Source organism: Serinus canaria, chromosome 1 (assembly GCF_022539315.1).
Source record: "Serinus canaria isolate serCan28SL12 chromosome 1, serCan2020, whole genome shotgun sequence".
In the NCBI taxonomy this organism is placed as follows: Eukaryota; Metazoa; Chordata; class Aves; order Passeriformes; family Fringillidae; genus Serinus; species Serinus canaria.
Window position 1 is genome coordinate 82,047,869 of NC_066313.1, and position 16,643 is coordinate 82,064,511.

The 16,643-nt window shown below is 36.3% G+C and overlaps 1 protein-coding gene across 5 annotated transcripts in view; it reads left to right on the forward strand.

Annotated features, from left to right (window-relative positions):
• OCA2 (OCA2 melanosomal transmembrane protein) overlaps positions 1-16,643 on the forward strand; it is a 183,982-nt gene that overhangs the window by 91,272 nt on the left and 76,067 nt on the right. For all 5 annotated transcript variants that reach the window (XM_050979330.1, XM_050979327.1, XM_009085383.4 and 2 more), the window contains 4 exons: positions 601-733; positions 11,827-11,974; positions 13,417-13,474; positions 14,802-14,910. In XM_050979330.1, the coding sequence (XP_050835287.1) occupies positions 601-733; positions 11,827-11,974; positions 13,417-13,474; positions 14,802-14,910 (448 nt within the window). The remainder of the gene's footprint in view (positions 1-600; positions 734-11,826; positions 11,975-13,416; positions 13,475-14,801; positions 14,911-16,643) is intronic.

Here is a 16,643-nt window from a genome sequence, read left to right on the forward strand (position 1 = left end):
ACAAGCTATCACTGTTCCTCCTTATTGCTTGAGAGCAATATGTTCAGCCTTTTAATATGTTCTGCTTAACCTTTCTTAAAACCCCTTCATTTAAAGGTTTATTGTGCAAAATATAAAGAAATGTGTTCATTAACCAAGAAAGAAGAATAAACCAAATATTGACATATAATATTTTTATTGTAAAAGAATGGTTCAAATAGAATTATTGTAAGCATTTTTGTTTTTACTAGTCTAAAACAAAATCTGACAATTAAAATTCAAATATTTCTGAGACTTTGAAATGAATTTAAGGTGGTTTAAGTGAGAGGTAAAAGTAAATGATTCAGTTTGGGTTTTTTTACTGTACATTTCAGGAACACTAGGTGTGTTTCAGAGTAACTTGTAATGCAATGTTTTATTCTTTGAATTAAATTTTAACGTGGCTTGTCTCATTGAAACAGATGAAATACAGCTGATACTGTACTTGGAACTTACTATATTGCTTTATATTTATTATTGATTTTTAACATACATAAAGTTGAATGCTTTTCCCTGTAAGTAGCATAGAAAAAAATAAGTGATTTTTAATTTAGGCTTTTTTGTTTTTTTTTTTTTTTTCAGGGATTGGATTTTGCAGCCTTCACAGGGCATATGTTTTTGGGTATCTGCCTTGTTGTTCTGGTCTCCTTTCCTTTTCTCAGACTTCTTTACTGGAACAAAAAACTCTACAATAAGGAACCAAGTGAAATTGTTGGTAAGTGTCAGTGTGAAAAAAAATTATAATTGTTATGCTCAGTATGTGTTAAATGGAAACTAAGTAGTGCCTACTACAACGCTGTCTTCATATGGAAGTGCCCACCCTCCTCACAATTTTTCAACTAATAATTCATATTTTATTTTGAGTTGTGCCATTTTCTGATTTTTAGAAGTGGATGTTTCTTGTGCTAAGACTGAGGTTTTGACATGAATTATTAAACATCCTAAAAAATTTGCAGGAATATTTTTCATTATTCATTACAGCCATAGGTATGAATATCAGGATGTTCTGTGTTGCAACAGATAATATCTGCTTAAGGTTTTGAGTTCACAGCCTAAATTTAGAAATATCCCAGGTTTCCCTTACAACAAACATAGTGCAGTTCATAGTGATGTATTCCCTTCCTGATGGTTTTTTTCCATTGAATTTTTCAGCAATCTTTTACTGGTCTGTGTTCAGTGAAAGACAGTTCATCAAAGCAGAACTTTTCAAGTCCTCCCCAGCTTGCCTCTGTGACTCTTCCTACCCTAAATTTCCCTAGTGCATAATTTTCCAATTCAGTAGAACTAAATCTATGGTTTTTTATGTCACTTACCTCAATAGTCTCTAGAAGTCCTCTTAAAGCTGTTTCAATGACTGTCGACTGTGTCAGTCCCTCTTTGTCTTCATGCTTTCTTCATGCTTTACAATTCAGTAATTTTTAAGTTTTTATCATAGTTCTAGGGCTTCTTTTTCAGCACTGAAGTTTAATACTAACCCCCCAAATGTTCACAATTTCTTTACAAGGTAAGAAATACTTCAGTAAGTATAATTTATTAGTAAGCATTGTACAAAGACAGTCGAGTATAACTGTTTCTTCCCTGGGGCTGATGCTTGTTTCACCTTTGGCTGCAGAAGACTTAAGATCCAGGCTTCCACTGACTATGCAACACATGTTTTAATGTGCTGTAGGATGTCTCTCAACCTGTGTGTGTGGCATCTGTTTATCATGGAGAGGACAACTTCTGATACCATTGATATATCTTGGCTTCATTTGTTATCTGTGGAGAAAGATAAGTGCTTTCAAGACTAATGGAGCTGTCTATGCTAGAGGAGATATATTGCAGGTCTTAAAAGTTTACTTTTCTCTTATAAGGAGACTCCAAGGTGACTAACTGGGGTAGAGATTTCATGATAGGTATCTCATTTAGGCAAAATGAATAGTACCTGTAGTGCCTTGCCTTGTCCAGGGGAAATTTGCTTTAGGATTATGGTTTTATTAAAAGCCAGAAGTGACAGTCCTCTCCTCAGCAGATTATACCATGTGTCTTGAATCCCACCTGGTAGAAAAGTCAGAGAAGAAATACCTTTGCTTAGGAAGATCTTCTGAAGAATTTTGGTTTTGACTTCGATGTCTATTCAGCACAAGATGCACTCTGTATTGCTATTCTTTCCCAGAATTTAGATCAGAAATATTTTTGAGGTGTTCTAGATATTATACTGACTGTTTTCTAAGGCACTTAAGGAGAATTTCTCTTTCTCCTATATATCTGTCTGGTATGAGGCAGGCATTTTCATTTTAAAACTGCTGAGGTTTCTGCACCCTTGGACCTTAGAGGTCTTATCCAGAGATCAAGAGAAATAAAGAAATTAACTCAGACCCTAACTTAGATTCTTAGATTCTTTCCCTGTGACCCCACAAAGTATGATTTTTCAAAAAGCCATCAAGAAAATTACTCCTCACAACTAATACAATAAAAGGTATTGATGCCAATGTAAGAGCATTATTTTATAAATATATATTTTAGAACATGGAATTGCTACTTTTTTCCTTTTGGCTATAAAATTTTTTAGCGTATGTTTTGGATTTTTAAGAAATAAAGTAGGTATGAAAATTTTTCGAATTAATCTGAATAGTACTGTTTATTCACTGACATACTATTTTTTCCAGGGAAACACAGTAGTAGTGAAACACTGGTGAGCACATTCCCTTCAATTAATTTCTTGGTAATCTTTGTTGCTTGCACCTTTGTTCAGATTTAGCAGTCTCCTAATCAGTATACCATGTGTTCTCAAAATCAGCTGCTTGCCCTTTGCTGCAAACCTAATCAGGAGCTGTTCAATTAGAGAAATGCTGAGGAGCCACTCTTTCCATTGAAAATTTCTGTGAGAGGGGAGGAGAAAGAAAGAGACCAATACAGCTCCATTAGGAGATAGCTGTCATGGTTTGGATTTGCAGAATGGCTTCCAAGGTGCTTCCGGGGGTCCTTTCATCTCCAGTTGAAATGGTTCTGTGATAACTTCAAATGGCTTGTTTGAAGCAGCTGTTTTAATCAACCAAATACCAGTCTTTCCTCACCTTGCCCTCAATTAGCAATTAAACAAGTTATGTGAGATTTAATTGGTGTTTTATTCTCCCCAGAATAAAACTGGGGAGAATAAAACAGATTATTTTTTTATCCCTATGCACCATGTGCTTTAAGCTTTTTTCTGCTGCTTTAGGATACACAGACCATTAAAATGGATTAGCGTGAATTTTAAAAACGGATAATGCTCTTATTATGAAGATACATTTTTATCTTAATTTCAACACTATCTGTTACCAGTGTTTTTAATCTATTGGCTTTCAGACTGATTTGCAGCACCTCTGCTGCAGTAAAAATACCTGTTCTTTCCCCAGGAACCACTGTCTACCTGAACTGGCTTTAAGCAGGGTAGCTAACAAAAAAAAAACAAAAAAAAAAACTCTGAAGAAGTCATCCGTGACAGAAAAAAATCTAATGTTCTTTAAGAATGAAGGGGGTTTTGAGGACTTTTTTGAGCATGTCTTTTAGCTGATAAACCTGCTCCTTGTTCTCTGTCATGGAGCAAAAGATGCTAGGGCTAGAAGAGTAAGCTGGGAAGGTTTGAAAAGTTTGTATGTACCTACACTTTCACAAAAGAATGTGTAAGGGAAATAATATCTGATTGTAAAAGAAATTAAATTTACTGTTTCAACTGCCACTCTGAAAACATGAAATCAAAGCTTTTTCTTCCATTAAGGGTTAGGAATGCATTATTCACTTCCTGGGAAGTGTAACAATACGTTATTATGTCTCAGCTGTCAAGAGACATAGGAGACGAGGACCTCAGTGTTTGATAAGGTTGCTATCCCCAGGAGAATGAGTGGCACATGTTCTGGTAACAAATATTATTATACTGGCCATTTTTGCCAGAGAGGAAGAGCTTTCTCCTAGCACAACTTTGGGACCAGCTCCCCATTTTGACTTTGTTGCTTGCTCTTTTCTTCCAACTTTTTCACTGGCTGAAAGACATCCACCCTTTAAGCAGGAGCAGTAATAGCAGGAGAGGGGAGAGCATGTTACTCTCTCTGGTGTAACTCATTGTCTACAGCAGCTGGGAAAATACTGATGGTAGTATGAGAGTCAGCATGTAAAGCTGACAACAGAAGGGATTAATTAATCATAGTCATATGTAAAGTGCTTAATGTGTGAAAAATACAGAGCTGTTTCCCACAGCGGGAAATGCGGTAACCAGATGAGTGAGCAAATCTATTTCTTTCTTCCACGTGTAGCTCTACAGATGTTCTGAAAGGAAGAAAATGGAGAGAAGGAGGGAAAGAATCACTGTGATGACTTGCAAGAAAACTACAATACTTAGTGCCAGACACTTTGAAATGCAAAAAGCTAACATAAAATAATATTTATGTCCAGGGCCACAATGACACTGCAGGGACACAGAGGGCACCCAGGATAAGGTGCAGTGTAACAGCAGTATGTGTGCTGCTCAGGGTCAAAGAACATTCTATAGTCCTGTTTTTGCTAGTAACATATTTGTAACTTCAGGAACCATTTCTTGCTAGAATCAGTGAAAGGTACATCAGTGATGTAGTTGAATTGAGTAAATTGACAAATCTCTGTCCTGAGGTGCATCTGTAGGTATTTTACAAACTGCCAGTAAAGCATAGTTGGTATTTAATGTGATGTTGGAAGTAGTGGCCTGTCCTCATTTGGAAGCTGGTTCAAGTGAGGAAAGTAGCAAGCAGTTTATGAAGACAGTAATGTCCAAAGAAAGGAATATTTCAATATGTTTTCAAAAATTCAACTTTAGGCTCAGTCTCAATTGAAATTTTGCAATATGCACTGCACTCTATTGTCCTCACTTAAGATGCTAATTTCATTGGATTTTATGGGGAATATTTTTAAGTCTTGAGGACCAATGTGGACAGTAAAATGTGTTTTGTGGTTTTTTTTGTTTTGTTTTGTTTTGGGGGTTTTTTTTGTTGGGTTTTTTTTGGGTTTTTTTTGGGGGTTTTTTTGTGTGGGCTCTTTTTCTCTCTTCTCTGTAATCCAGTTGTAGATATTAATGGCAAAATAGAGACTAGTTAACATTCTAACTCTCCTACTGTGAATGTTAGCGTGCTGAACTAAGAGGTGCAGCTTTATTTATGAAAGCTCTTGGTATCTAAGATAATATCTTTCCAGTACATATTGTGTCTTTTATTTGAAAGAACAGTAAAACTTTCAGTCTCAAACAAACTAGGTAGTCTTAATGTCCCTTCAGACACCGAGTTTAGTCCTTTTTGGATAATATATCAGGATTTACCAGGGCCATAGCTTTATGTTTGAAAATGAAAATCAAAAGCTGTCTTTTATTATTGCACCTTCAATAACTCTCTTGATGATCAGGAATGAAAAGAAGTACAGCTATTTACTTGCCACAGATTGAAGATTCTTGGATTTTTAAATATTTTCAATAATTTTATGCTTTAATTCCTGTATATGTCCTTTGAACTGCTTTAGAGTGGAGAGACCATTCCCCTTGGAAAAAGAAACACATTGATCTGCCTCTTCTTGTCTTCAGATGATAAAAAATAGTATTCTGACATTGCAAAACAAGGAGAATATGACAAGCTCATATTATTTGCTTGGTGCATCAATAATGTAGCCATCACAAGAAGGCAGCTGTAATATTACTTTACCTGTTTTATGCAGAAAGAAGGTATAATACAGTGTCATTCTGAATCAATAGAGCAGCACCTCACAATTTATTATACTCATTTTGCATGGAAGGAATGGGTATTGGAAAATCACTGATGGGAGGGAAAAACTTGGTGCTAGCTCCTGTTTCTTTTACAGCCTCTATGCCCCTCTGTTTTTGTATCCAGACCTCAGTTGTGAAAGGATTGCACAGGTATACAGGGGCTGGCAAGGCATGGCCTTTCTATTAACAGTGTTTGGGTGAAGCTATGACAAAGTTTTTCACTTTCATAGCTCTGAAGATCAAAAGATCTTCCTAATAGAACTGTTTAGTTCTATGTAACACATTATCTGTGTTTATTTGCTGCAGAAAGCTTTCACTGTGATGGTGTTTCAAATACAAGTGCAAGCTTGACAGACTTTTAATTGCTCTGCTATTTTCATTTATCAAAGAGTGTTCAATGTATTAGTCACCATTTTTACTTCTAAACCACTGATAAAAGTGATGGTGAGTCTGAAGTGGGCTGTTTTGCCCTTCTTCTGGTCCTGTTATAAGCATTAGAAGCGGCATTATCTTTTGAAATACTCCAAAAGACTGTTGTCCTCTTGAGGCTTTATCTTTTTATGGTTCTGTTTTCCTTATCCTTGGGAATACCATACCACAAGTAGTGACTTGTAGCACTTTTTCTCATATTGAAAGGACATCAGCAGTAGTTACATTTTGTGGTAAATGTTTTGGGATTGGAATGCATCTAGTTGTGTTTGAGCAAAGTACAGTGAAGTTAAGAGAGGTTGTTTTTTTCTAAGGGAGACTTGTAGTTTATTGGAAGACATCAACAAAATTGGCTTTCATTGGCACGTCTGCCAGTCTGAATGAAAACAAATTGATGGTAAACTGGAGTTATTATTCTAGATTTCACACCTTAGAAAAATTTCCTGAAACAAACTAGAGTTGAATTTTAGATAAATGCATACTTAAAATACTTGACTCTTGACTTCCTTGTCCTGTTCTCAGTGTAAAGGAATGAAGAATTTTAAACACATTAAGCAAGTACTAATGAGCACGCAGAAAACTCAAATACATTCAGACTCCTGCTTTTAAAAGATGGGGAATTGCCTTAGAGGAAACTCAGGGCAAACCCACAAACACTAAATTAAGTTTGTGTCTCTAAAATCTGACTTACCCAGAGATGAGAACAGAGCCCATGTCACCTGAGAGAGAAATGTCCAGCTTGTCTTTCAGGAACAAGCCAATTTGAGGTTAATGTATATCTTTATCAACCATCCTGAAATGTAACGAGAACTCTAACTTACTTTATTATCTGTGGATTACTCCATCTGAGTCCTATGTGACCATCATACATATAATAAATTGACTATTCCCATATAAAATCAGGGTTAGGCTTGTAATGCTGTTGATTCTTTAGAGGGTCTGCTGCAGCCTGCTCCAGCTTGCTTGGAAGATGACCGCTGGTGAGTAATTTAGGTGTTTGAAATTATGAGCTTTGTGATTTTCTGCCCAGGCTCCACTGCTCTGCTGCAGGATGAGGATGCCCTGTAATTCCTATGTGATGGGTGCAATCCTGTTCTGGGTAGCTGAGCTGGCATTAGGTGCCTTTATGACCAAATAGGGCCTCAGATGTCACCCTGAGTTGAAGAGCTTATATAAATTCTCTATACTGCTTTATGCAGCATTGTGCACTTTTCTTGTGTTCCTTTGCATGTATTTAGCTGAATAAGGCAAAACATGTTTTGACGTAGTTTTGAAGACCCTGCAATATTTATACCTATGCTTACCCTTATCCACTATTGACCAACTGAACTATTCAAAGGAATAAAAACAAGAATATTTTAGGGTGGGTTTCTTTGTTTGTTTGTTTTGGTTTGTTTTTTTTTTTTCCTAGATTTAGATCCTTGTGCTTGTGTCCTGTTGGGGTGTGCTGCCTCTAGATCAGAGGCATAAGTGTTTGAGCTGGAATATCCACAAAGGTGAATTTTTTCTACTCATTGGTTTCAAATTTTGGATTTAGTTAATGTACTTACAAAATGGAGAAAACACCATCTAATAATGCTTAGAAGATTGGTTACATAATATGAGGGATTTAAAAATTACTAAAAATTATAGATAATACTATTACTAGTTAAGCTAGAATTCATGATGCTTAATTTCCTTTAAATTTCCTTTAATTTCCTTTATCATTTAAACAAAAATATTCTCATTCTGAGAATTTGGCTATGAAAAACAATTGCTTTACTGAAAGTAGTTAAGCTACAGTAACATGTGGAGAAGAAAACTAACCAAATATTCACATGAGCATACTTTGAATGCTGTTAGATACAGCCCAGCAGCGCAAACTTGTGTTGCTTGCAAAAAGATAGTTTATGTAGTTAGTGCATGTGCAAGCTGAAGATTGTCATTTAATGTTAATTCTTATCATCTCATCAAGGCTGGTCATGCTCTTCTGAGTATCTTCAATTAACCAAACTGGCCTTTTCAGATTCTGAGACCAGGAATTAATTACTCTCAGTTTTTGAGGATGTCTTCTTTGTTATTGGCAGCTGGATGGGAGGGAATGTGTGATTACTCAAGTGAAAATAAATCTGACTATTAATTGTCAGACTGCAGAAATAATATAAAGTTTTCAAATAAAGAATATATTCTAAAATGAAGAAATTTTATCTAAACTTTTATCACATTCTGGGTCAGCAGCTGAAATTTCGATAAACTCAGTGCATCCAGGATGCAATGTTTGTGGTTTCCAGGGCAAATATGATCAGTGACAAAGTCAGAACGGATTAGCAGCATAGGGTTTACATGTTTGAGGAGCCTTTATTTGAGCCTATCACTAAGCCAAAAATTAATATTTTCTTGTTAGACATAGTTTTTTCTATTTTCTCGTTGGAAATAATAATGCTAGGTATATTGCTGTTGTGCCTCCTGGGCTTTATGAATGTATAGCATTCACAAAGTTATCATTATCTTTTAGTTATCATAATGAGCTGAATTCTCTGACTGAGCTAAGCTGCAGCCCTCCTGCCTTTTTGTGCTCCAGATCACTGCATACTAAACAGCTTTGCTTCTATCACTTTGGCTACTGGTGCTATGGTTGCAGTCAAATGTTAATTTAGCTGCTTTAATGAGAAACTGCCGTGCTACAGACTCACCATATCAGTTACTGGCAACAGACCTGACCAGGTTACAATGGAAAAGGCTGACCCATCATAAAGCTAACCCTGGAAAAACCCTGCAGGCTGGGCTGGACAAGTGAGTGGAGAGGGCTCACTCTGGTGTAATACAGCCATTAGATCTCATCTGAGGGGGGCACAGGAACTTATGGACCTGGAGAAACAGAGTGCGAGACTATCCTGTGATTCTATTCAGTGTCAGCCAAATGCTGGCCTTGTGCTGTCTTGGCCGTAATTTCAAAGTGACTGATAAGACTCTGTGGTTGCATTAAGCCCCTGTCAGTGTGTAACACAGTAAATCATAATATATCAGATGGTCCCAGTCTCTGGGGGTTGCTGCTTAAATGGTTTTGCAGTTATGAAATGGGAGAAGTATAACAAGGCCTGAAGGACTTTGGCCGTGTTAATTGTTGCTGACTTCAAGGTTCTGCATTATTTTTCCTTCAAAGAAAGCACAACTTCTAATAAACACATATCACATGATGCAACAATGGGCTTTAAGATTGTTCATGAAAGAGTACTGGTAAAACATTCTGTGGGATGACCTAGAAAACCTCTGCACAAGTCATTACTGCAACAGGGGTTGCGATATAGAAGTTGTAACAGTTCTGATTTTCCAAGTACAGTTTGCTCTGAAGTTAACTCCACAGCAGGTCAGATGTTCACATCCTTGGGAGGTTTGGAAAACCAGTGACTGAAAAATCAAACATGCATTTGCTGTTCATAAAGGTACAATCAAAGCCATGTAAAGACATGCATATATTTTTTAACATAGATCACAAAGCACCAGTCCAGCTTTGCTCAACCTGGAGATTAGCCCCGGGACGTTTCAGATGGGGAACAGGAATCTGCAACACAAGTCATGCTGCTTTCCACTCTGTGGATTTGTTTGTGGCACAGATACAGGGATGATAGCTGCCTCTTTCTGAAGGAGAGAAGATAGAGATTCTCTGTATGAAAATAACTGTGGAGTACTTGCATCTCACTTAGGTGGTGCATTATTCAACTTCCCTCTATCAGCTAAACCCTTGGTGAAATTTCACTTGGAAAAGATGCAGGATGAACAGATGTCATCAGAAAAGTTATTGCAGAAAAGACAAACTGTAAGGAAGTAGTACTGCAAACTGGTTGCTCATGCTTCATGAGCCTTTGCCAGAGAAAAAGACAAAATACACTCTTTGCCTTGGACTGATGACAGTTTCAAAGCTGCAGTCATATTAACTCAAAAATCATATAAGAATGAAGTACAGAAAGGCATTTTCCCCCCCCTTTGTGAGTGGAAAATTACTGCTGTTATATCTGTGTGTGTCACAAATGTTGATGCAAAAATAAATGCTGGCCAGAAGTCATGTGGATCCTTCGATAAGCAAGAGCTATCTGTATTGTAATACAATATTTTCCAGATTATGCTTCTGGCAAGAACCACCAAATATATTACAAAGCAAAGTGGTTGATTTGGCATATTTTTGGAATCTGTGGTTGAGGTACAAACTGTCTTTTGACAGTGTGAATTTGTATTTGTGGTCTTACACTGTAAAATTTAGGCAGGCATTACCACTTTGACAGATGTGTGCAGATCTACAGACACAAACCATACAAGATGAATGCCAATTGCTGTTCAAATCCCTTTCTTCAGTGTCAACCATTCAGACTCTGGACACACTTTTGTTATTAAATGTTTGAGTTTTGTTGAGTCTAATTCCTTCTCATGGTCAATCTTTATAAGATTCATTCTGCATTATCAATATGAATAGTTGTAAAGGAAATTGGGGAATTGAACATGTTTGATAGCAGTTATCATCACCCTCTAGAGGGTTGAAGCATAAAATGTTAACATCACTGCCTACATCAAAATGTGTTTAAATTTTTCTTATGTAACTAAATATTTTTGTTTAAATAATTCTTATTGCTTGTTTACATGATGTAAAGAGTTACACATCCATTTTCAGAACAAGAGAAACTTGCTGATTTAACAGGAATCTTAAAATATAAAACCTTGGATTCTGGACATATTATCTTCAATGACATAAAATTTCAGTGGAACAGAAAAGAAGGGTGAGGAAACATCCCATTGCTTCAACAGGAAACATTTGCACAGACAGTTTCTGAATGAATATTCTGATTTTATTTCTTTAATGGTTTTTTGTAAAATTCAAATTTTTGGCATGCCCAGTTTAACATTCTTCTTGAACAGGAACACATATTTTTTTTGGTCATTCTCCAAGGCCTCAATGGTACAGGGAAAAAATCAAAAAGCATTGAAATTTCTGAGAAGATTCTAGAGTCTGGTTTTGAAGTGTTAATCAGTCTGTCTGAATTTACACAGGATCAGATATCATCCAGGTCAGCAGTAAACTGATGGTTGCTGTGTTTACACATATTTTCAGTGCCTAAGAATTAAATCCTCTTAGGAAACCTTTAAAATACTATTGAATGTTATTCCATATAACAGTGCCAAATTTCACTTTTGCCTTACATAGATAAAATTGCTTGCATGAACACAGAGTGGATGGAAACATGCTGTCTATTTTGAATACTGTGAAGGAGCATTTGCTGTTATTCCTGACTACACAGGGGATTGGTATTTCTTAGTAGTATAATAATGAATGCTAACAGTTTGTTTTCTGTTGAAAAATGAATGGGCTACAATTTTAACCCTTAAGCTTGTTGAAGATGTTTGCAAGCATTTGAAGACAGTACTTCTTTTTCTTTGAAAAAAGTCTCTGTGGTTAATTTATTTAAATTTTTGAAAAATTTCTATTTATTTTTTGTTCACTTCAGCTCTGCAAAATGAATGACAAAAGCAGCTTCCTGAGTGGAAATGTGTTGGGAAACCATACCAATAACTTTAACAGCTTTGAGTCCAGAGCACATTACACATATTTTACCCATCTCTGGTTTCGTGCGTGTTGGACTTCACATTGATGCAATTTTGCCTCTTTCCAGAGCTGAAACATGAGATCTATGTTTGGAGGCTGACAGCTCAGCGCATCAACCCAGCCAGCAGAGAAGAAACTGCTGTGAAATGCCTCTTGATGCAGAAGGTGCTGACTCTGGAGATGCTCCTGAGGAAGAAGCTGAGGACGTTTCACAGGTAAGCAAAAACCAGTGTGTCTTATCTCTCATTTCAGGGATCTTCACTGGAACATGACCTGCATTCCTAGCTCTGTCTTGATGAGATAGATGCCTGGACAGATAGGAAGAGCCACTCTCAGCCTCTGTAAAACACAAACTATTTTAGGACAAAATTGATGTGTAAGGCCTGGAAAATATATTTGTCAATATGGTCCAAAATTAAAGGCCTAGAAATTTCAGGCAGCTTTCAGTTTAAAAAGGTCACAAATATATAAGTACACTTTTCCTTACAGATGTGGCTTCAGCATAGTAAGTTGCTGATTTTTTCTTTTTCTTACTGAAAATTTCAAATTCTCTTCAGTGAATGGGTGAGTTTGAAAAACATTTCACCAGTGAATTGCTGTGTTTTACAATTATTTCACAATCAAAATTTCAGTGTGAACCTGAGTGCAGACATATTTTTATGTATAGAAAAGAAGTTTACGTAAACTATGACAGAAAGAATAATGACCTTGTTTTGTTTAGATTCTAGTAAAAACAGATGTTATGCTATGGAATTTGATGATTGAGAATAGCAGTGATAAATATTTTGGATTTTAATTGCCTAAAGGGAAATTGGAATAATTAATTATAATTAATAACCTTGTTAAAGAATTTGAGCAAGAAAATGTAAATATGATTTCTTGAACTATTCCAAGGATAAGATTGTTTACATAATTTTTGCTGATATTGTGTATATTGAATTGAGTGAGAGTATTAATACTTCAAGACAAATAAGGCTGCTAATATTGCCTCCTTTTCCAAAGATTTGAAGATTCTCAGAGTTCATGATATTCTAAAGAGGACCCTACTGACTTTCGAATAAAAATTGTCTATTTAATCTCGAGAATCAGGATTCCTCAAGCACAGCACATTCACAGCAATGTAAAAATTCATTAGCATTAACAACAGAGCTCCTGAACTGCAAAGCCCAAGGCTTTTTGCTGGAGGCCTGACTGCGCAGATAACACAGCGAAGTTATTCGGATCTTAAAAACTTCATTATAAAATGCAAATGTGAAACATATGTGTTCTGACTTTCTGATGTTAGTACACAACCCTTGTTTTATCACAGTGGGACACACACATCAGCTCCTGAAAGTGTTCAGGGAGTTACACATTGCAGATAGCCAGATCCTATACTGAGGTCTGTACCCTGGAGTCCAGCTCCTTCTCAGCCTGCGGCTTTCTTCATGAATAGAAGGGTTTGTGTATTAGCAGAGCTTGTTACAAAAGCAGAGTCTTAAGTAAATGTTCATGGGAATTTTGCTGCTGGATGTAAGAAGGCCACGACTCCTTTGTGGTATGGGTTACTCCACACAGGGAAAGAGGTGATCTGTATGTGATGAGAGGGATTTTTTCCAACACTCTTGGCAGAACTCTGATTTCACTCTGGAAAAAAGTAGGTGTCATTTTCTTTCAGGCAAATTTCACAAGAAGATAAAAACTGGGAAACAAATATCCAGGAACTTCAGAAAAAAGTAAGTAAATGTAATTTTTTTTCAGTATTCATGTAAAAGAAGCTATGCCTTTATAGAGATATAGTGTTTTAAATCTAATGGAAATTTATTAGCTCTCCTGATAGCTGAAAAGTTAGCAGCCAGGGTGGTTGACTTCTTGGTCAGACAAGGTTACTGAACCACATGGTGAGGTATTGTTAAGTTTTGTACTTTTGTTCCTTAGAAAACTATAACTTAAAAAATGAAGTAATGGTTTAGCTGTGTTTTCTCAAATTTTGAATCCATAGCCAAAAAGGCTCAGGAGATGTCAATAAATTGCTTGTAGGCATGACGAATGATAATAGAGTACACTCCTAATGTACCCAATGCTGACTCTAATTTAATGCATTTTGGTGACACTACTGCTTTTATTATTCAAGCAGGGATAAACCACTTGATAACTCCGGTTCTCTTAGCTGTGCACACACTTAACACTGCTTAAGTCTTTATGCTGAAGCAGAGAAGATGGAAACTCTGTAGTGGGATTAATGTCTCCTAAATTTAATTATCTAAGTGTCACAATCTCTCTCCCTCATTGGCATCATGAATGAATCAGGTGTATGTCTGAGAGCTCCTAGGTGTCACACTAAAGCAGACCAAACCCAACAGATTTTCTTTATATCTGTTTCAAGGCATTGCATAAGAGACAAACTTTTTAAAGAACAAAGACTTTCATGTATTTTAGTAGAGCTTTAAACTACGTGAAACAAGAGATGAACTTGGTCTGGGAGAAAGTGATTTCTCGGAGTGGTAGTGAAAGCAGAGACACGACGGAAAGCACTGGGTGGGAGGACTGAGGGCACAAGGAGATTGTCACAGAGAAGCAGGAGCTGGGTATGGAGGTGTACAAACTCTGTAGAGATGAAGGGCTTGGCAATTACATGAGAGTTGTACAGGAGGTGTGAAAATTTTGACCTCTAGAGTAGATTACAAAGTACACCTGAAAAAAGAAGGGTGATCACAAAACCACAGAGTGCTCAGAATGCCCTCTTTGGTAGGAGCTGCATTTCAACCCTACTTTACCCTCTGGACTGAAGTTGTGGAGCCTGAGTACAGCTGAATGTATGCAGCAGGTGCTAGATATTCGTATCTCTTAAACCCTGTTGGACCACATATTCATGTTTTTTTATAGGTATGCATAAGATGCACTATAAAAACTGTTCAGGTAGTTCCATCTTTTATGCTGAAGAGGAATTTACAAGACTGGAACAGCAGTTTGCACTTCACAAATGCTTTTCTGAACTCTATTCATAATAAATAGCTTTTTCTTTAATACAATTACTAATTTTATTTTCTTGTCTGTCTCCAGCACAGAATAACAGACAAAATTCTGCTCATCAAATGTCTGACAGTGTTGGGATGTGTTATTCTTATGTTTTTTCTAAACTCATTTGTTCCAGGCATCTACCTAGATCTTGGTAAGTTTCCTAGTTTTGTTCTGAGTAAAATAAGCAACCTCCCTAAACAAAAGGCAGCCGTATCTTCCTGAGTCTTGATTTTTTCAGAAAGCCATTTTTCATATGTTTCGGTCCTCATAATTTTACCAGGTTAAGCAGCAATTTCTCAGGGAAGAGAAAAGCAGGTTTTAAAAATTCACTCACGTCCCAGTTACTCCAGGAGGAGTAACAGAGGGTGCTCATGACTTCATTTTCTGGATTTCCAGTACTAATGAGCTGGCTAAACATTACAGAATGAGCAAATTTGATCTTGGCATCATTTGCGCTGTTTGAGTGAATGACCAAGATGCATCAGGGAGATCAGAAGATAATCACTCCATGGGAGAACAAAGAAGCAGTTTGGCATCATTTCTTAAGTGCATAAAGCTCTTTGTATAATTTACAGTCTCCATTACTTTATCACCATAATAATTCATTTCCAAAAATAAAAACTGCAGGACTGTATATGGGTGAAATGAAAGTAACTCTGTGTGTACTTTCTATATATAGATCTATATGTGGAGTTTTTTATACAGGTAGTTGTATATCTCTATGAGGAAAAAAACTCCACATAACCTGAAAACAGAACCAAATCATTGTCATAAATAGTGAAATCACCAGTCATAAAACCTACCTATACACTGACCAATGAAAAATGAAATTTTTTTTCTGGCTTCTGAGCTCTTCAAGATTATGGAATTTCAAATAAATTTTTTTCATGCAAACAGAATTTACACACTATATACTTCTATCTTAGTGGCTGAAAGATGGAGCAGTCTTGAAGAGGAATAGCTAATAATGAATAAATCAATAATCATATACACAGATATTACATTGACATTTATTTTTACTGTGTAAGATATAGAGCCAGTTATAGCTCTATAGTGGTGATCAGGTTGTAAGCAAGACCTTCCATATCTGCTGCTGACAGACTATTTGCCATGCAAATGGGCAATTTCAGCCCATGAAGATTACTGTCAAGAAGTTAAAAGGTAAACTGCTGTATTATAACAGAAAAATGTGCTACATTAATAAGGTCTGGGAAAATGCAGAAACTGAAAATATTTGAATATTTGAAGTCATGATGGCTGGAAACATAAGAAAGGCGTTCGTATTGACAATTTAAGAAATCAATTTACACTCTTACTTTTGTGTCTCAGATAAGTGGCACTGAACCATGTAGAACCTCTTGAATTAAGCCAAACATCTTTAAATGTTTTTGAAAAGCCAGACAGTCATTAAAGACTAAACAGCACTAGTTGTCTATGCTCCTGGCAAGAAATCTTTTTCAAAACTGCAAAGGAGTTAGAGTCAATGCTAGAGGAAACATAGTAGCTATTGATCTTTTTTGTTTGTCCTGCTTTATGCCAGTAAAATAAATGAAAATAAATTGAATGTTTGGCAGTGTAGGTTTCTGTTATTCAGTAGCCAACTAACAACCTTGAAAGTAAAAAAGGGCTATATGTATTCTGTGTGATTTCTCCTGTTCTGCGTTCATGGCAAACCTGTCAGATTAATGAATAAATGTTACTAAAGCATACACATAATTTTAGTGAAAAGTAATTGAACCTGTAAACTTCTACTGATAAGTTTACAGGTCTCATAAAATACAGGTTCTCATTTTGTTTCTTGAATTTCACTATCTTGATGATAGCTGTCACTTATTTATCATTGCTGAAGTAGTGCTGCTGTGAGGCTCTATGGATTTCAGTCTT